Consider the following 21,719-nt stretch of genomic DNA (forward strand, 5'->3'; position numbering starts at 1 on the left):
TTAATTGGGTAAAAGATTTAATCCATTTTGTTTAACATGACTTGCCTGCGTCACATAGAGTTTCGTCAAAAACGTATTACTCCGCTTGATGTTACTTTTAAAATATGCTAAATTTGAAGCTTTTTCCTGAGGAAAAATTGTCTTATGATCTACACTGAAATTAAATATAAGGAGTTAAGCTTATTTCAACTTATGTTATACGATACAAAATCATTTGGAGCAGTTTACGCTTAGAGCGTAAACTGTCTTATGTTATTTTATATCGTATAACAAAAGTTGAAATACGCCTCATCCCTTAAATTAAGTGTTTGGTAGTTTAACATAGTGCTAGTTATTTTTGTTTCTCTTTTTCCTTTGTCAGGTGTGCAAAAACTATAATAATTATTTTTTTCTAAATATAGTAAAAGTACTCACCTCATCTTCTTGAGATGAATATCTTTGATGTTTAAGTCGGCCTTTATAGCAGCAAAAGATGCAAATGAATGCAAGAAATCCCGAAATACCAAAACAAATCAATGTTATACCACCATAGAAATTAGATTGTTGATCCACACACATGTACCAAGTATTCCCTATATTCGGAGAGGTGAGTTTTGGACAAACATCATAACATCGACCGTCATATACGTAACGATCCATTTGCGAACAGCCTTTCCCTGAGATACATTTTTTCTGATAAATGACGTAATCATTCGGACAGACAGACACACAAAAGGTCTGAAATTTCAGAAGACTAACAAAATGTTTAGTATCTATCAATCGATATGGTTTGGACTTTGGGCAATCATTACTACATCTGTGTCCTACTATCACTTTAGAGGAAGGACAATTTTTTACACATCGGTTAACGTCCATATATAATTTTTCGGAACATTTCTTAGTACACATTGTTCCCAATGAAAAATTCTCTTTATAGGTATTGTTTGGACATGAAATGCCGTGTGTACAAATATTGTTTATTATCAACAAGCTCTCAGGACACCTTCCATAACATTGAGTCGTGTTTTCCATTAGGACTGTATCAATAGGGCAAAAAAAGGAATTCAAGCACACTATTCCTTGGTTTGTTTGTCTTTGAAGCGCCGATATATTTGAACACACGTTAACACACTGTTTGTTTTCGATGTAGAAGTGCTCCCTCGGACATTTTTCAGCACACCTTTTCCCATTATAAACGTAATGATCTGGGCATGATTGAACACAAGTGACATTGTCAATATGAATGTACGGGTATGTTTTTGGACATTCTAATGTACAGTTTGACAGGAAATATTTCAGATAAGATGGACATTGATCAAAGCAGAAATATTTGTATTGATAAGCATTTCCTGGACACTTTTTTACACAAATATGTTCCCGTTTTCCATGCTCTACCTTTGTGTAGTTTAAAGGAAATGTTTGTGGACATACTTCGACACAGGTTTTATTGAATAGTAAAGTGTTGGTAAGACAGTTATTCACACATCTTTTATTCTTTATCCATGCAAGTTTATCAGGCGGGCATTTCGAAACACATTGTTGATGATACTTTGAGGTCATTTCTTCTGTATTAATAAAAGGACGATCTTTCTGACACGCTTCTACACATTTTCCGCGATATTCAAGCGGTGATTTTGCTGGACAATCAGTCACACATTTCTTATTTTTCAGCCATAGAAATTTATCGGGTGGACACTTCGCAACACACTGCTGATAATATATAGATGCTTTTTTTGCTGGTGTAGTGTTAATAAAAGGACGGTCTTTCAGGCATGTTTCTACACATTTTCCATGATATTCCATCGGCGACTTGCTTGGACAAACAGAAACGCAAACATTTCTATAAGAGGCCATCATATCATCGCAACGTTCGGAACACACATAAATTTTATTGAATACTGAAGTTTTGAGAGAAGTAAAAGGACTTGAAAGAGGACACGTTGACCTACATGTTTTATTGAAAAGCAAAGGTCGATCATCGGGGCACGACAATTCACATTTGGTGGAATTCTGCATGGTAAAAGAAGGACACTCTTTTAAACAGTGATAATAATGATTTAAACGGAACTGAAATGGGTGAGAAACCGGGCACTCCGATGAGCAAAACTTGTATCCTGAATAACAGACCCCTTCACAAGAAACTGCCGTGATATACTTTGCTTCAGACGGACATGTCATCACACATGAGTTGGTGTATCCGATGGTGTATTCAGGGCATGAATCAAGACAATTTCCGTCGAAACAATATGGGTATTCCTTTTGGCAAATAAACTTGGGACAATGGAATTGTTCTAGATCCATATCACTGACACAGTACTTGATGAATCCATTATATCTAGCAACAGTGTGCGATGGACAGGTGTTGTAGCATTGTTTTCTGTACAAATATAGGTTTGCTGGACACAATCTGTTACATGTATGATGCCATTCCAAGTCGTTTCCCTCTCGAACAATAACTTCTGTAGGAAGGCATCTTACATCTTGTCCCTTTGTTAAACAGATTTAAATTAATATGTCATTCTGTTAAAAAATAACCTTTTGAAATCAATAAGTGTCATATTCACTCTTTGTTATGCTAAGAACAATGTCAAATATGGTTTACCAGCTCGTGATACGCTGTGAATTTTTTCTCATATACAAAATTTCTAATTCTAAGAAAATTGCTTGTGTTTAGAGGGAATCTTTACCTGATAGACGATACCAATCAAAAGCTAGTCTACTCTCGCCTAATCAAGTAAACATTAAAGCCAGACGGAGAAGCAAGCTAGCGTCCCGTGCATGGTTTTGTATATTATTTGGATATTGAGCTTATATTCGTGAATAGTTTAAATTGACTGTATAAATGCACGAGGAATGATACAGCATTCCCCCATCAAACATGAACTTGAAAATTTTTGAATATGCCCGAACCATGGAAAAAAGTTTGAACAGCATGTGAAAGTGATTTTCTTAGGCTCATCGAAAAACGATGCAGAACAAGTATCATACCTTTTATTATGAATTAGAGATACCTCATTTCCAGCACTTTCGACAAGAGGCCAGAGGCCACATCGCTCACCTGAGCACATCGGCTAGGAAAAAGCACAAATCAGATCAGAATTGAAAAGTTTACTGAGGGGATGGGTTGGGGTGGGGGAGGGGGCTTGATTTCTAATACTACTTGCGAATGCCTCCGTATCAATTCTCCATATATCTTCTTGAGAAAGTTCTTGAGAAAAAGATTTTAATAGAGTTTTTAAAATTTTGTTTGTATATATTACTATGTAATAATTTGAATTTGACTCCCCATTGTTTCCCTCCCTACCCCTAAAGGGTACTCATGATGTGCACAAATTTAAATCTTCAATACATGAGGATGCTTACATGTCAATATGACTTAATATAGCTTTTCTGTTATTGAGATTTTTCCCTTTATTTTCCTATGTAAAATTTTGATCCACCATTGAGACACCCTTGGAGGTTATGATTTGAACAAATTTAATTCTACACTACCAGAGTATGCTTCCACGTGAGTTTCATCTTTCCTTGCCCAGTGGTTCTTTAGAAAACGATTTTAAAAGATTTTTCCTATGTATTCCTATGTAAAAGTTTAATACCCCATTGTGGCCCCATCCTACTCCCGGAGGTCATGCCTTGAACAAACTTGAATCTACACTACATAAGGATGTTTCCACATGAGTTTCCTCTTTCCTAGTCAGTTGGTTCTTGAGAAGAAGATTTTCAAAAGATGCAATTAATTTTTTACTAATTCACAATTATCTCCCCTTGGAAGAGGGTGTGGCCCTTCATTTGAACAAACTTAAATCCCCTTTACCCAAAAATACTTTGTGCCAAGTTTGATTGAAATTGACCGAGTGGTTCTTGAGAAGAAGATGAAAATGTGATAAGTTTACAACAACGACGACAACGACGATGACGACAACGACAGACAACGGACAGATTTTGATCAGAAAAGCTTACATAAGCCTTCCGCTCAGGTGAACTAAAACATTTTCGAAGGCAGGGCGTAAAATGAGATCTTTTAGAATTATTGTAAATATGTTAATATGTACCTCTTGTAACATGTATATGGTTTTGAAGAGAAATAAATGAGTGAATAGGTTGATAGGTCCGAGGGTTGAATGGAGCGTAGTGGAGGATTGCCGATTGGTGCAGCAGACACTCGCCCCTCCCCAGGTATATTTGTATCAGTGGTTTATTTTTATGAATGTCTTTTTTTTGTAGAATGGGATGATGTATGTGACGAAGAGTAATTTATGTTATAATGATTATCAAATAAATTCACAGCTGTTGCACTCTCGCATGCGAGCTCATCCTATACATTGGTGTTTGAGTTTTTCTTGACAAATAATTTATGTTTGTTTAACCTAGTAAATAAAGAACATAATGTTTGTTTGCCCTCTCTCGACTCAGGGAAAAAAAAAACTTGCTCGGTATAGGCAGGCGGGAATATTTTTTCTTGGAAAATTTCAACAAATATGAATTTGACAGGATGTAACAATCCATTTAAAAAATAGCATTTCTTGCAGTGCAGGTTGACTATAGCCAGAAATAGCTTGCGTAAATTCCAATCTATTTTCGGCTTGCCGTTAACATTTTCATCTAAAAATAGCATTTCATTTTATGATAAAGTCAAATTTGTACAAAACAGCCAAAGACAGTCTATCACATATTAAATTATACTTACTTGCATGAAAGGCAATAAATAACTGGATATACAGAACAATGAAACTAAATGGCTCATAACTTGTGCTGCACAACTTCGATCTATTATTGTATGGTGCTCTGTTTATAACGTAATTATTGAATTTAATCATACACTTTCTCGTATAAATTTCTGTAGAAATATGTAAAGAAAAAAATAAGACTTTTTACCCAAAGTAAAGTTAAAAAGACAATTTTAAATGAACTTAAACATATATATAAAATGAAGAACCTTAATAGGACAAAGCAACAAACCTCGTGTAAGATGACACTATCTTGAGTCCAGATTCTTCAGAAATGAAACCAAAAGTAGACAAAGAAATCATATTACTGGAACTTAGAAAGATGGCAGCAGACAGATTGCCTCTTCTTTCGAACAACATCTGTAGTGATATATGTGATAGTGAATTTGAAAACAAACGGTTTACTCATACATCACTTCTGGATCGAGAGGAAAATTTGAGTTGCACTGAATCTGAGGATTCACAGAATTCTCTACAGGATGACGAACACAGTGACGTTCAAGTTTTACCGTTACAGCCGGACAAAAAGTACCATTTATTTATATCTTACAGTTCAGAGGATCGAGATGATGCAAACGAAATCTGTGGGTGTATGGAGCAGAGGTTTCAAATGAAATGTATGAACTTTGAACGGGATTTCGTGCCTGGGAAAAATATTGACGACAACATTGCAGACAATATGCGTAAAAGTGTCAAAGTTCTTATAATTTTGAGTCCAAACTATTTACAGAGTCACTGGTGCGTGACTGAAGCACGTGAAGCAGCTCAATTGTCCTTCACGGGTCCCGATGTTAATGTGATTCCGTTACTTCTTCGGCCTTTGGCAGAAGATTTAAATGTTCCTCCCTTTTTGAAGTCACTCGTGTACATTGACGCACAGAGAGAGTTTGATGTACCTGCAAAAATATACGAGGCTTATCTAAATCCAGGTATTTCTTTCTTTCTTTTTGGGGGACTTTGTTTTTTTTTAAGTTTTAATATATAGATATGTTCACTATCACTAGTATCAGAATTTGCAAAAAAGCATTATACATGTATATCATTTATTAAGTTATTACACTGTATTAGATACTTTTGTATGCACATAATTTTTCTTCGTTTTTTATCCCTCCTGTAATATATGTAAACAATGAAATTTAAAAGAAATTAATGTCGAGTTTTGGAGCCAAAGCAAAGGTAAAGCATAGATTTTTTTAAAAATATCTTTTACACCCTATCTCATATCAGTTCATAAAATACAAGTTGCAGAACTGTAGCGTTACAGTTTTATATTTAAATTAAGTTTTTGAGAATAACGTTATGGTCAAAGACTGATATATAAAACCATTATGATAACGCTACAGTTCTGCATGCAGCTATAAAGATACATTTTCTTTTTTAAGACACAAAGTATTTGTATAATTTCCAAGTCTACAAAACCATCAAGGGTCTTCTCAAAAGTTAAAATAAATGTACTTTTCTACAGGTTCGAGTGATCCTTTACATAAAAAAAGGAATGGTGAGTTTTAATTTGTTGATGCAGCAATAAAAAGGATTTTTTAAGTGATAAAAATGTATATGATGCATAGTAGTTTAATAAATTAATTATCAATCTGCATATGTTTTACATTCCATGCTCTTATGATCAGTACATGAAAAAAAAAATTGTGTTTTTGAAATAAATTACAAGATTTTTTTAATTGCAGTGGATAATGTTACCCGAAACACATATAATGGAACTTTTCTTTGTCAGAAGTTTGCCTCAAAAGCAAAATTTTTGGACCATGGCAACTCTTATAGATTTTATCCACTGGAAGATCACGAAAAAGAGAAAATCGCTTCTCTTGATCTCAGTACTATAGAGGTAATAGCACCATTCAATGTTTTACCAAAGAAATCGTTACTTTGTTATCTTTGTATTTACAGGGTGGATTTATTAGCCTCTATCGTCGAAACCAGAAGGGACTATGATTTCCTTCTCGTCTGTTTGTGTTTGTATTCGTTCAGTACAATTTGCCTGATTTGGTATTCTGCCCTCTATTCTTAAATGGTAGCTAGCCAAAGGTTTCTGGTCTTCGCTTGCATATGGGGAGCGGTGCGGAACGAAAACCCTTGGCTAGCGAAGATGTAAAAGTACATATTAGAATTGGGCTGATTTTTTTGTATGTGATTTTACCATGCAATTGATGAGTTTGCATTCTATTCTGTTTCAATAGAATATATTTTGACGGAATGATGTCATTTCAATTTTTAGCTCACCTGAGCTGAAAGCTCAAGTGAGCTTTTCTGAACACATTTTATCTGACGTCCGTCTGTCTGTCTGCCTGTAAACTTTTAACATTTTCGACTTCTTCCCTAGATCCACTGGGCACAGGGAATTCAAGTTTGTTCAATTGAAGGATCATGTTCTCAATAAAGGGAGGTAATTGTGGAAGCGCACTTTGAAAAAATTATGCACATTGAAAATTTTTTCAAAGTGCGTTAAATTTGGCACAAAATAAACGCATTTTGAAAAAAAATTCAAAGTGTGTTAAATTTTGGACACACTCAACGCACTTTAATTTCTTTTCAAAGTGCGTGAAGAGTGTACATCAATATTTTTTACCTTGGGACATCTAACGCACTTTGAAAAAATATGTATTTTAACAAAAAACTCTAGACTTAGATTTTAGTAATTGAGAGAATCTTTTTTTTATTAATTTTTGTATTAATTATATCTTTCGAAAAAAGTTTAAATTTACATGTACTCGTTTAACCTTGATCACTGGGAACAAGGAGAAGACGAGTAGAAGGGCTCTCAGCCCAACTCTTTAGGCGGAAGCCGCCTTTTACAATTGTTTTGATGACCTTTTACCTCTCAAGATGTCAAAGGTCATTTTTGCCCTTTTTCATGGTACTCCAAACGGATGTATCTTAAACTAAGGGCATACAACCCGCTAATCATTATTCGACACTATTCCCAATCTCAATCGTTATTATCATATCAAAATCAAACAGATTCAATTATTTATCTTCCCTATACCTAAGATTTGCAAAAGAATTGACCAGGCCACACAAATTTTTCAAAGTGCATTAATATGATCGATATTAACGCACTTTGAAAGAAATTTTATTTTTTCAAAGTGCGTTAATTTGGTCCCAAATTTAACGCACTTTGAACATTTTGTTCAAAGTGCGTAATTTTTCAAAATGCGTTGTGACAGGTCATTCAGAAATAGTGAAAATTTGATTGCATGTTTTAAAATTCTTCTTCTCAAGAACCACTGTGCCAGGAAAGAAGAAACGTATGGGAAAACAACCTCAGGAAGTGTAGATTCCAATTTCTTCAAATCATGACCCTCGGGGGTAGGGCGGTGCAACAGTGAACGATCAAAGTTTTACATAGAAATATATAGGAAAATTCTTCAAAAAATATTCTTCTCAAGAACAGCAAAGCCATGATTGGTCATATTATATTTATACAGAGGCATCCTCGGGTAGTATAGATTTAACTCAGTTCAAATCATGACCTCTGGGGTAGGGCGGGGCCACAATAGCTGATAAAAGTTTTACATATATATATATATATATATATATATATATATATATATATATATATATATATATATATATATATATATATATATATATATATATATATATTCAAAAAATTATTTTTCCTTGGTATAGGGATAAAATAAAATCCAAATTCAAATGATAAACTCAAACTTTTATCTAAAGCGCTTTCGCCCCATGCGGGCTCATCAGTAGATTTGAAATTTGAATTTCAAATCTACTGATGAGCCCGCATATAATTTGGATTATATATATATATATATATATATATATATATATATATATATATATATATATATATATATATATATATATATATATATATATATATATATATATATATATATATATATATATATGAAATTTTCTTTAAAAATCTTCTTCTCAAGAGTAGCAAAGCCATGGTTAATCATATTGACATGGAAGCATCCTCAGGTAGTGTAGATTAAAGTTTGTTCAAATCATGACCCCCGGGGTCGGGGGGCCACAATGGCCGATCAAAGTTTTACATTGAGATATATAGAAAAATTCTTTAAAAATCTTCTTTTCAAGAATAGCAAAGCCATGATTAATCCGATTCATATGGAAACATCCTCAGGTAGTTTAGATTCAAGTTTATTCAAATCATGAATCCCGGTGGTAGGGCGGGCCCACAATGGACGATCAAAGTTTTAAATAGAAATATATAGAAAATTCTCTAAAAATCCTCTTCTCAAGAGCAACAAGGCCATGATTTATCATATATATTTATACTGAAGCATTCTCAGGTAGTGTACATATTCGTTCAAATCATGACCCCCGAGATAGGGCCGGGCACATTGGCCAATCAAAGTTTTACATAGGAATATTACAGAATCAATTATTGTTGAAGGACAGCAAAGCCTGATTGCTCATATTTTAGACGAGGGGGGGCACAATGTAAGTTCAAATAAAAAGGGCAATAAAGCCACAGGTAGTCAAAGAAATATGCAAGCATCCTTAGTGTAGATTCATATTGGTTCATATCATACCCTCTTCCGTTTAAGGATTGGTTGGGTCCACGTTTGGGTTTAAATTTTTCAATAATCAACTGATTTCTGCTTTTTCCCTAGCAACAGTGTTCAGGTGAGGGATGTGGCCCATGGACGTTCGATCCCGAGCTTTTGAGCGTATTTTGGTCCAGTCCTTTATCTATATCAAAGTACTGAGAGTACTGATAGGCGGAAGCATGATTGCAAGTGTTCATATGTAAAACTTTAATGACATACATTTGAAGAATAATCTGTCTTAGGGGAGGGGATAAATATTTTGATGGATTGTACGTAGTATTGAAACCAAAGAACAAGAATAAACAATATATCTACCATTAGAAGAAGAGACCTGAGAATAGGTGAAGTGCATTGAATAGAAATATGAACATTTTTAACATTTATTTTTGTAAAGTATAACAAGTTAAAATTGAAATGCAAGTTGCAATTATACACTTGATTATGCAAACTTGTAAGATATGGTTTTTGAGTACAAGAAATAAATAATAATAAAATTTTATACAAAATGAGTACTATAATGAGTACTAGAAAACAATAAACATCACTACTGCTTTTGATTTTTTTTTCTGTATATTAAGTTGACTCAGTACCAATGAAACTAGAGGTACTGTGAGTAATGAGCTCACTAAATAATACCACTCGTCTCCCATATGGTTATAATGGCAAAGTCCATTTTTTGAAGTGACCAGGAAACCCAAAATATGTGTCGGATCAAAAAGTAAAATAGGAGGTGCACAATGGCAAACTGTAATAAAGATTCTGTGAAAGTTTCATTAAATTTCACTCAGTGGTATCAGAGGAGTTGAGTATTAGAGTTGGGTACCCCAAAGCGTAACAGACGGACGGATGGACATACCGATTACAGTATACACTCCAACTTTTCAAGCGGGGAGGGGTTACATGTATAACAAAATCTTGTTATACAGCAAATTCATAGATTTTCAATATGGTTGTGGTTCTATAAATTTTTTTGATTCAATGCATGTATGATCCAGGTAGAACAAATCACAAGTCTCCAATGCTGATGACAGGTGAATCCTGTGTCATGACGTCCACAATAAATGGATATTTTTTTCAGGAGAGCTCCTACCATGGCAGACCCTTGAACGCCAGAAATATTTATTTTTTTATTCCTGTAGTAAATTTGTCTTTCGGGATTGTAAAATATTGGTACTATACTTGCATCCTAATATTAGTAGTGTTTTCTTTTCTAGAGATTGTCTATACATGTACCATTCTTCTGAAAACTCTTGTTAGAATTTTCTACAAAGTGTATAAGTGAAAAAAATATCTCATAATTTTATTTATCGGATATTCCTTTACAGTTTATCAGACTTTCAGTAAATGAAACCAGGGACTTCAAATAACCCTTTATGATATATTTAATAATTATAATTTCTAGGGACGTCAACTTAACCGGGTACTCGATCCAACGTCCAAGTATTGAATACGTAGAATAGATACTCGGTTACTCAGATGTATATTAAATTATTTCTTATTTCAAAGTAAATATTTTTATCAAAACTTATCAATACTAACTTAAATATGCAAACGGTAATTAGCATGTATTCATCTACACTTAGCTGTAAAACACCCTTTGTCGCCTCCATATGTAGCTTTGAATATACAGCAATTATTGACCCATTAGCAGGCACAGAGTCGTTTTCAGTAAACATCATAATGATTGAAGTATTTGCAGTACACAACAATGAAATATGACATTCATTGAAATGCCGCTACATGTAGTATGTCCTCCTTTTGCATCGATCAAATAGATCTAAAACAACCTTTTGTAATTTTGGCTGTATTAATTGTGCATTTTTTTTTTTTGTTTTGTTTTTGTTAAGTACTAACAGATAATTTCCGTCAGTAACCGAGTATTCAATCGGGGAAAAGTCCGAATAACCGATTATTAATTATGACCGATTTGACTTCCCTAATAATTTCCTGTATTTCTCTCTCTCTCTGAAAAGCCTACTTTTGTTCGTATTCATGCAGTTGCAAGAAAACATATTAAATGTATATAAGAAATATACAAGATATGGACCCTGTGGACTGATAAAATATGAAAGTTACTTTGGTGTATTTAAAAAATTGAAAAAAAAAATAAGTCAATTTAACAAAAATACAAAATGTCAAATTATACTTCCAAAAATATTCGGTTCATTTTGCCATTAGAACAAGAACATTCGTTATGCTATCAAACATATATGTATCATAACTTATGACAGATTTTTCGCACTTGAAATAAAATAAAGTGATTTAAATATACATGTACTCACCTTCAGAATCACGGGAATAGTGTATCCGCTGTTGTGCTGAGTTGAGTTTTCTTCTGCTATTTGGAGATGACACGTACAGAGCGAAATTTCTACAAATTCACCATGCAATGTTAATTACCCCGCTTTCTGTTAGCTGCCTCCGTATGGACACATCTATACAGGCTAAAATAGTTCTTATATGCTTGTGTCTTTGAGACTGTCCAATTTTTATAGCTTAATTTGGTCCATCCTTCAACATATTTACATTAAATGAAAAGGATATTATAAATGTATACACAGACTCGGCATGATAATTCCTCAAATAATTTTTCCAACGCATGCATGAAATTATACACAGATACAGTACCAGTTCGTTCGATCAAGACCGACCAAAACAGGTATCATGTTACGATATTTAATTAAAGCATGTCTGCGTAGGGAGGCAACATTTTTAAGTTAAAATAATAAAGATAAAGGTCACAATGAAAGATAAGCTAATCAGACAAAGTGAGTTACCTTGCTAATTTGTAAAAGAAGCCTATCACTTCCATTGTAAATCATTTGTACTCCACGTGGGTTTGTTTACAATAATTTTACGCTGAATCGTCTCATGTTAGATTACTACATGTACGCGAAAGTAGTACATAAGTACAATGAAGTATAAATAAACAATTGACAAAAGGAAGTACATACCTATTTTCTTCTAATTTCCAATAGATTATTTGAAAGATTAGTTCATCAGTAGCTGTGTACCTGTCATTAATTCTTAAATATAATAATACCTACTTGAACAATTTTGTTCCTCGTAATATTTCTAAACATCGTTTCCAATCGGCAATCCTCGGTTGACTCCGCTACGCTATATTCAAACCTCGGATTTGATTATTGGAGGAATACGCATCAGATCCTTACATTTCTCCGCCGGAAACTGCTTTATCACTCATTTCATATTTCGCTCTGCAAAACGTTCTTCGAAAATGTTTCTTAAATTGTGCAATTCTTTATCGTAAACAGGTTTTGATTAATGTTATTAGGCTTTGAAAGCAAGAAAAAACTGTGGAGTGTGCCACAAAATAATTTCGATTTCAAATGTATGTCATTTGAAAGAAATTCAAATCAAATGACTGAATCAGCAAGATGGTAGATCACCGTTGACGTCCGAGGTTATGTGCGAGGTACGAGTCATTCGAGGAACTCCGAGTGCATCGCTTCAGGACCCCGTGATGTTGAACCCCATTTGTTTTGTTTCAAACAGTCATACAGAGATGACGTTAGTTCCACTCTCCAGTGTGAAACGTATCAGGAGAACTTAAGTGACTATAAGTTAGTTATTAGGCTATTATTTTTATTTGGAATTTTAAATTTTATTTATTAAAATAAATTCAGTCATAATACATGCTTTTGATATGATAAAAACAATAAAGATCGGGAAAAGTGTCGAATAATGGTTAGCGGGTTGTATGCCCTTATTTTAAGATACATCCGTTTGGAGTACCATGAAAAGGGGCAAAAATGACCTTTGACATCTTGAGAGGTAAAAGGTCACTAGAGCAATTGTAATAGGCGGCTGTAATAGGCGGCTTCCGCCTAAAAATTCTGTATATTTAAGATATCTTTGACCTATTTGCTTTAATTCAGAAAAAAGACTAAAATTTTCTTGCTAAATATTAAATTTTTCAATGCCAAAAAATCACATTTTATTAGTGCAGAAAGGTCAAATAATTGATTATGCGAAGCAACTTGAAACTTTTTACTTAGTCACAATTTTGAAGTGTCTTTTTTAAAAAGACATAGAGTTCATTTTGTTCCATGCTTTATTTTGATAAATATATTGGAGGGAAAATGTCAAAGTTGTCATTAATATTTTTAAATATGACACAAATATCAGTACAAAAAGGTCTTATTTAAATGTACTGTAGCGCCAAAGGAATCATATTGAACCCAATTTTTTTATCTGAATTTTAATTAAGCTACATGTATGTATGTAGAAATTAAAATATACAACTGTACTTGGCAAAAAAAAGTTTAAGACTTTACATACCAGGATCCAACGTCGTTAAGTAATTGATTAATTCAGGACCAAATAACGTGAGCATGTTTAAGAACTAGCTAGGCACCGTAACGTTCGAATTTGACCTATTTTTACCATGAATTAAAATTGTTGACAGCCAATTTTTACTATATACAGACACTTTAAAAAGTAGGTTTTTTTTCTTTATTTCAGAGTGCTAACCATTTCAACGTCATTATAGATGAGTTGAATTCAAGAACACTTTTCCGGAATTACCCTTCGTTTGCTTCCAAATGGCGCTTTCTTCTTGTATTTGCAATGATTCTGTTAACTGTAATCATTTTTGCTGGTTTTGGAATCATCCTCCGAGAGGGTCCATTTTTCGCTATTCTAGGTTTGGCTGCATCCATTCTTCTGATTTGCCCATGTTCTTTGTGTTCCATGTACTTGTGTAGGAAAGATGTGAGTATACGTTTGACTTCCTACGTTTTTTAGCTCAAGTGAGCTTTTCTGATCACATTTTGTCCGTCGTCCGTCCGTCTAGCTGTCCGTCTGTAAACTTTTCACATTTTCGACTTCTTCTCAAGAATCACCGAGCCAATTTTAACCAAACTTGGTGCACTCTGTACAAAGCATCCTTGGGTAAAGAGGAATTTAAATTTTGAAAATGAAGGGCCATGTCCTCTCACAAGGGGAGATAATCAAGAAAAGACAAAAATAGGTTAGGGTCATTAAAAATCTTCTTCTAAAGAACCACTGGGCCAGAGAAGCTGAAACTTATGTGGAAGCATCTTGGTGGGGGGGGGGGGGCGTAGATTCTAAATTGTTCAAATCATGATCCTCGGGGGTTGGGCGAGGCCACAATAGGAATCAAAATTTTACATAGATATAATTAGGAAAAAATCTTTAAAAATCTTCTTCTCAAGAACCACTGGGCCAAAAAATCTGAAACTTATGTGGAAGTATTCTGAAGTAATGTGGATTCTTTTAAATACTTCAAATCATTATCCCGGGGGCTGGGCGGGGCCACAAAAGGGAATCAAAGATTTTCATAGAAAAATATAGGAAAATTTTCTTCTAAAGAACCACTGGGCCAGAAAAGCTGAAACTTATGTTGAAGCATCCTGGGGGTAGTGTAGATTCTAACACCAAACTTAAAAACTTCGCATTAGCTCCGTGTGAACGCTAAGCGAAGCTAATTCGAATTAAATTTTGACGCATGCGTTATACCAGTCACAGGCACATTTAAGTAGTTACTGTTAGATTTAGGTATCTTTCTATTTTTGGTTGAAAAATAAAGGAAAATTATGTTAATCACTAAATCGTATACAATCACTATGATTATTTTGTCAGATGGACACACATGACGTGAATTACAAATGACGTCAAAATAGCCTTACCGTAAAGCCGTATTGTAGAGATATAATTTTAATTCGCATGAGTTTACTTAAGAAATAAGGTATCATTTTTAAACATCTATCGTGATATAAATACGGGTTGGTCACGAGATTAAATTCCAAATTCCATAAAGCCCGAAATTTAATCTCGTACCAATCCGTATTTATAGCCCGATAGATGTTTTAAAATGATGACGTATTACTTATATTTACATTTGTGACTTATTTATACTTTAGATTTGCCTGATTGTGACTTTTAGCGTGTGAAATGCATTATTTTTCAAACTCAACGGCAAGTATGTAATCCACTGAAGGCTCGTCGACCCTTTATGACGTCACTGAGAAATTACGTCAAACGATTATCCATACGCACATTTATGACCTGTTGACCCCGTACCTGTATTTATACAGAACTTTATAGATACGCATTCCTTTCATTAGTGTTATATTTAAAGGGCCATTTTCAAAAAAGTCCACTTTTTGAATGACATATTTTTGAAAAATGAAAGTGGTTTTGCTATGATTTTTTCAACTTTATTGGAATAATATAGTAATAAACTACTAAAATCCACTGCATTGCATAAAAGAAAATATTTCTTTTAAAAAATATTGATATTTTATCTTAGTCATTTAAACTTTAATGTCCTTCCTGTTACTTTCATAAAAAGAGCTGTAAAACTCTATTTCAAAATTTTAATCAAATTATCTTTTGTATATACCGTTAATAAATGAAAAAATTATCATTGAATGCCAAGATGTTTGACATTCATCTAATATATGAGCGTTTAAAAGCATGTCAAACTACCATATACCAAACAGAAGCAAAATCTACGGGTTTTTCTTCATGAAAAGCCTTATTGCGGAATGTTTGTATGCTATAGTTGAAAAAAAAACATTCTTTTACATTATTTTTTGATTAGAATAAACAGTTACAGAAAGTTATTGATACAGGTGCTCTGCCAAAGCAATTTAAACCAGGAAAATATACTGGTAACAGTAAGGACTCGGGTAACTGGAAGGACAAAACAGTAACAGGATGGACAAAACAGTGTAACAGGATGGACAATGAAATCTACATTTTAAATAAAAATTGACTTTTTAAAACTTTATTGGTTAGGAAAAGAGATATAAATGTTGAATAAAAACATGATTTTGTCAAATCTGGCAAATTTGAGACAATAAAAGACATTTATGTCCATCCTGTTACGAAATTTAATTGTAAAATGCTATTAAAATATTTATCAGTTCAATTTTTGTTTATTAAAGGTACTCTATGCTGTTGCAAAACTAAGAATTTTTCATAATTTTAAGAAAAACAAATGATGAAACTTAAATAGGTATATAAATACCAGGATAATTTGTCCCTCCTGTTACAATTTCTGTCCATTCTGTTACAAGAGTGCATGTTTAAGTTATAATGGCACTATTTGAAGCACTAACTTATTTCAAAATGATTTACGAAGTTTTTTAACATGTGTTATTAAAGTTATATTACTTAGAAAAATAAAAGTAATTGTTTTTATTGTTAAAACTCAAGATATGAAGTCCAGTTTTCCTTACTGTTACCATATTAATGGTAACAGGAATGACAGTAACAGGATGGACGTTTCTCATATAAATCACCCGTTATTTAGTATAACGTACTCTTTTTGCATCATCGAGACATTGAAACAGTTTCTTTGTAAGTTAGTTAATCTGATTGTTTTAGCAGAATAAACAATTTAAAGAGTACTTGCATATTATGAAGGTAACAGATAGGACATATTTTCATTATACTCTACCAATAAGACAAACTTATCGACCTTTAAACCCTTTCTTTACTCACTTTCAAATCAAGGCGCTCATAAACTTGAGACAACAGAAAATGATGATATATTGTGGATCATGAAAACAGTTCCTAGGAAAGTGAGATTACTTTTATTTTAAAATTTTCTTTCTGATAACAGGAATGACATAAACTGGTGGGACATGTCACTTCCTGAATGTTAAATGCACGATACTAGTATTTAGTGGGCGGCATAAGTAAAACAATCATATTAAATTAATCTGTAAATGAATTCAATTAATATGAGGTGCAAAATTTGTACATATCTTCACAGGGTTATATTTTCCCTATCATTTGAATAAGCCCACTATAAAATTTTTGTTAATGTGACATGATTTTACTGTTAAATTTTACTTGGAATGCATAGAATATTTTTTATAAAACACCTGGGAGATGATCATTAAAATAACTTATAAGCTGTATGACCATGTATATTAACCAACGGGAAAAAACTTTCACTCTAAAAAATGTTTTTCTATTTTTCTGATCAAAAGACAAAAAAGTAGACTTTTTTTGAAAATGACCCATAAAGGAAAAGAGGCCCAAGGGCCACATCGCTCACCTGAGCACATCTACTAGGAAAAAGCACATATCAGATCAAACTGAAAGTTTACTGGCGCGGGGGGGGGGCTTGAATTTTAACCCTCCTAGGTGTCATGATTTGAACAATGTAGAATCTACACTACCTGAGGATGATTCCATATAAATAGAAAAATATCACTAATCATGGCTTTGAAGTACTTGAAAAGAAGATTTTAAAAGGTTTCTCTATATATCCTTATGTACAACTTTGGTCAGCCATTTTCGGCCCAAAACTAGCCCCACAGGTCATGATTTGAACAAGCTTGAATCTTCACTAACTGAGGATGATTCCACATAAGTTTCGTCTTTCCTGGCCCAAAGGTTCTTGAGAAGAAAATTTTTAAAGTTTTTCCTATATATTCCTATGTAAAACTTTGGTCAGCCATTTTGGCCCCACCCTAGCCCCGGGGGTCATGATTTGAACAAACTTGAATCTACACTACCTGAGGATAATTTCATTTAAGTTTCATCTTTCCTTTCTCAATGATTCTTAAGAAGAAGATTTTCAAAAGATTTTTCATATATTTTCCTATGTAAAACTTTGGTTGGCCATTTTGGCCCCACCCTAGCCCCGGGGGTCATGATTTGAACAAACTTGAATTCACACTACCTGAGGATGATTCCACATGAGTTTCATCTTTCCTGGCCTAGTGGTTCTTAAGAAGAAGAAGAAGATTTTAAAAGATTTTTTCTATGAATTTCTATGTAACTTTGGTCGGCCATTTTGGCCCCACCCTAGCCCCGGGGGTCATGATTTGAACAAATTTGAATTAACGCTACCTGAGGATGATTCCACATGAGTTTCATTTTTCTTATTCCAGTGGTTCTTGAAAAGAAGATTTTTAAAAGATTTTTCCTATATATTCCTACGTTAAACTTTGTTTGGCCATTTTGGCCCCACCCTAGCCCCGGGGGTCATGATTTGAACAAATTTGAATCTACACTACCAGAGGATGATTCCACATGAATTTCATATTTCCTGGCCCAGTGGTTCTTAAGAAGAAGATTTTAAAAGATTTTTCCTACATATTCCTATGTAAAACTTTGGTCGGCCATTTTGGCCCCACCCTAGCCCCGGGGGTCATGATTTAAACAAACTTGAATCTACACTACCTGAGGATGATTCCACATGAGTTTCATTTTTCCTGGCCCAGTGGTTTTTGAGAAGAAGATTTTTTGAAAATGCTATTTATTTTTCACTTATTCATAATTATCTTCCCTTGGAAGAGGGCGTGGCCCTTCATTTGAACAATCTTGAATCCCCTTTACCCAAGGATACTTTGTGCCAAGTTTGGTTGAAATTGGCCCAGTGGTTCTTGAGAAGAGGATGAAAATGTGAAAAGTTTACGACAACGACAACGACAACGCCAACAACGACAACGCCAACGACAGACGACGGACAAATTTTGATCAGAAAAGCTCACTTGAGCCTTCGGCTCAGGTGAGCTAAAAACATTTGCAAATGTAAATATTTCGCTTTAGCTGTCGTTCTAGTTTTCGATTGATTGATTGATTGATTGATTGTATACTGTTTAACGTCCCTCTCCATAATGTTTCACTGATATGGAAACGTCACCATTGCCGGTGGAGGGCTGCAAAAGGCCTATCCTCGGCACTTACGGCCTTTCACCAGGGAGGGATCTTTATCGTGCCACACCTGCTGTGACACGGGGCCTCGGTTTATACGGTCTCATCCGAAGGACCGCCCCATTTAGTCCCATTTTACGACAAACAAGGGGGTACTGAGGACCTATTCTAACCCGGATCCCCACGGAGCTCTAGTTTTCGAACTAGATCTTCTATTCTAACTTCGCATTAGTTTACTTCGCTTTAGATGTCGTGTTAACGCAATTTAATTCGCAATATTTTATGCCTAGGTCACATTTTCCGGCCGGTAGCCGTAGATCGGTGGTAATCGTTGGTAATCCGTGGTGTTAACGATGCCCTATCATCGGTCCACATCGGCTTAGTAGTCCTTTCAGAATCAGTCACATTATCCAGCGATGGGTATTCGATATTCAACCAATGCCTTTTATGATAAAAATGGCGTGGTTGCCGGCTGGACTTTCAAAGGCCCAGCGAAGCATTGCTAATCAAAAACTGGTGTTCCAGGATAATCGGCCGATGTATATTACATCGCTCATACATTGGTGAACATCGTTCGAACATCGGTTGACTACGGGCCAATGTTTGGTCGAACATCGACAGATGATCGGCCGTTATCTGTTGGACACCACTCAACCCCCTGATGACCTCAGATTCAACGGATATTGGACGATACTCGGCCATACATCGGCCGATACGTGAAAGATGTGTTAATGATTGGTTGCCGATGAGGAGCGATGTGAGGCATCGTTGGAGACATCGCTGAATTTTAACTTCGAATTATTTTCTACCGATGACCCCACCGATTCGCAAAATGGCCTCAGTCACCTTCCGATCACTAGTGGTGCCCGGCCGGCAACCACGCCATTTTCATCAAAAAATGCATCGATTCGGTTTCTCATCGTATACCCCATCGCTGGATAATGTGAATGATACCTATCTTTGCATTAGTTTACTTTGCATTAATTTACTGCGAATTAAACTCTCCGTGTGAACATTGCATCAGATGATCGATGTGGCCCATGCGCCTTTTGTCTGAAAATGTTTATCCTTTGTAATTTATGTAAGAATGAAAAAATGCAAATACATGTACAGTAAAAAAAATTACAGTGCTTTGATTGATAAAAATATGTCAGATTGATTTGTCAACTGTAAATAAAAGTAATTTGATACCAAGTAATTTAAAATGACAATTTAAATGTAATACATGTATATATGTATCTAATAGAATTATTTGTAGTTGTCATCATCGGTTCACACCATCGTGTTTCGTTTGAATGTGAAGTTCTACCAGAAAAGTAAATGTTTGATCTTCTATGATGACAGCATCGTCTCCAAACCCACTGTATCCTTGACAAAACTTGACGAAAACTAGAACTTGTTTATATATGTAACATGATATAATACAATGTGTATTAATTATTTTGCCTTCATCTTTCATCAGCTGAACATTTTTAAGTATGATACCAATGAATGCAGAGTAAGTAAAATAGTGCAAACTATAATCGAAACTCATCGATTTAGGAAAAAAAAAACTATTTGTCTCAAAACTATTACATACACTTACGATACACATTCTTGTAGAATTATGTTTGTGTGATGCTGAAGAAAAAGAGACCTAGAATGAATGAAAACGATATAAAGGTATGAAAAGCTATGTTCACTTTGACACAAAGTGATATATTCTTTTCAATTTGGCGGTTTTAATGGAATTTAGAGCATTTCCTTTACGTTCTTTTTTTTTTGTATCAGGAAACTGCCGATTACTTGATTGAACGGCAGTTGGAGTATCTTCAACAGAGAAATGGCTTAATAAAGTGGACTTCTTTACCGGAGAGTGCCAGTAAACGTCATAGGACCAGGAACGACAGAGCTTGTCTGTGTGAAATGGTGGAGGATAGCATCAACAAAGACAATGGGGGGACTTTTAGCAATAAAGGGGTTATTGAGGTCTAACTACGCATGGTAACTCTCGATTCCCGCCTACATTTTGCACCCATTTGATTCAATATGAATGGCACTTTGGTAATAAAATCTTTGTTTAATACAAAGAACAGTTCAATGGTAATTGATAAATTATTTTAATACCAGGGCTAAAAGTAAATTATCCCTAATTCTAGCTCTTGAAAAAAATGGGATAGACGTTATTTTCCATTGAAATCGGACTTTCAAGCATCACCATATCTTGAAATAGTCTTTGATATAATTAAATATTCCACAAATCTTTCCTTATGCTTTACACAATTAATAAATATAATGTTTCTGTTGTAATTAATTATTATGAAATTGGAAAAAAAAAACATTTTTGTCGTTTTTTGTCTGTAAGCAGAAAATCTTTTTACCCCCCTCCCCCCCCGGGGGGGATGTAAAAATATTTTCTGTTGATTTTTATAGTAAAAAACACAAGTTTTACCAAAATTATAGTTATCTCTCTTTGTTTTCCCAAAAAAATCAATGTCTATAAAATATTTTTTAAAAACTTTTTGAAAATTGACTTGGAAGTAGGCGGGAGAACAGTACTATCGTTCGCATTTCTTAGTTTGAGGAACCTGGAGAATCCTGTAAATTATCTAGTCGGCACCAAATATTAAAACATGTACTTGACATTTTACTTACATGTATCAGTTTCAAAGCATAACTAGCAAACAAAGACATTTTCTTAACTACATACAATTAGTTAATCTTTTATTTATCGTGGGACACAGTGTGTATAAACGTATTGACATAGGTGACACATTAAATTAAATTTTATTGATTTCACTTATCAATT

At 34.2% G+C, this 21,719-nt stretch overlaps 2 protein-coding genes across 2 annotated transcripts; one reads left to right on the forward strand and one right to left on the reverse strand.

Moving 5' to 3' along the window:
- Positions 1-572: 572 nt before the first annotated feature.
- Positions 573-2,280, reverse strand: LOC134238622 (proprotein convertase subtilisin/kexin type 5-like). Its single transcript, XM_062720747.1, has 2 exons — positions 739-2,280; positions 573-656 (listed from the first exon to the last, which is right to left on the reverse strand). The coding sequence occupies exons 1-2, from the start codon at positions 2,278-2,280 to the stop codon at positions 573-575; spliced, it is 1,626 nt and encodes a 541-aa protein (XP_062576731.1).
- Positions 2,281-4,989: 2,709 nt separating this feature from the next.
- On the forward strand, positions 4,990-20,905 carry LOC134238619 (uncharacterized). The gene is made up of 9 exons (XM_062720746.1): positions 4,990-5,635; positions 6,172-6,210; positions 6,404-6,549; positions 13,754-14,002; positions 15,858-15,965; positions 20,190-20,294; positions 20,394-20,429; positions 20,534-20,593; positions 20,702-20,905. The coding sequence occupies exons 1-9, from the start codon at positions 5,029-5,031 to the stop codon at positions 20,903-20,905; spliced, it is 1,554 nt and encodes a 517-aa protein (XP_062576730.1). The 5' UTR covers positions 4,990-5,028.
- Positions 20,906-21,719: the final 814 nt, after the last annotated feature.

This window comes from Saccostrea cucullata, unplaced genomic scaffold (genome assembly GCF_032062105.1).
Source record: "Saccostrea cucullata isolate Sc308-1 unplaced genomic scaffold, CSIRO_AGI_Scuc_v1 ctg3202, whole genome shotgun sequence".
Classification (NCBI taxonomy): domain Eukaryota; kingdom Metazoa; phylum Mollusca; class Bivalvia; order Ostreida; family Ostreidae; genus Saccostrea; species Saccostrea cuccullata.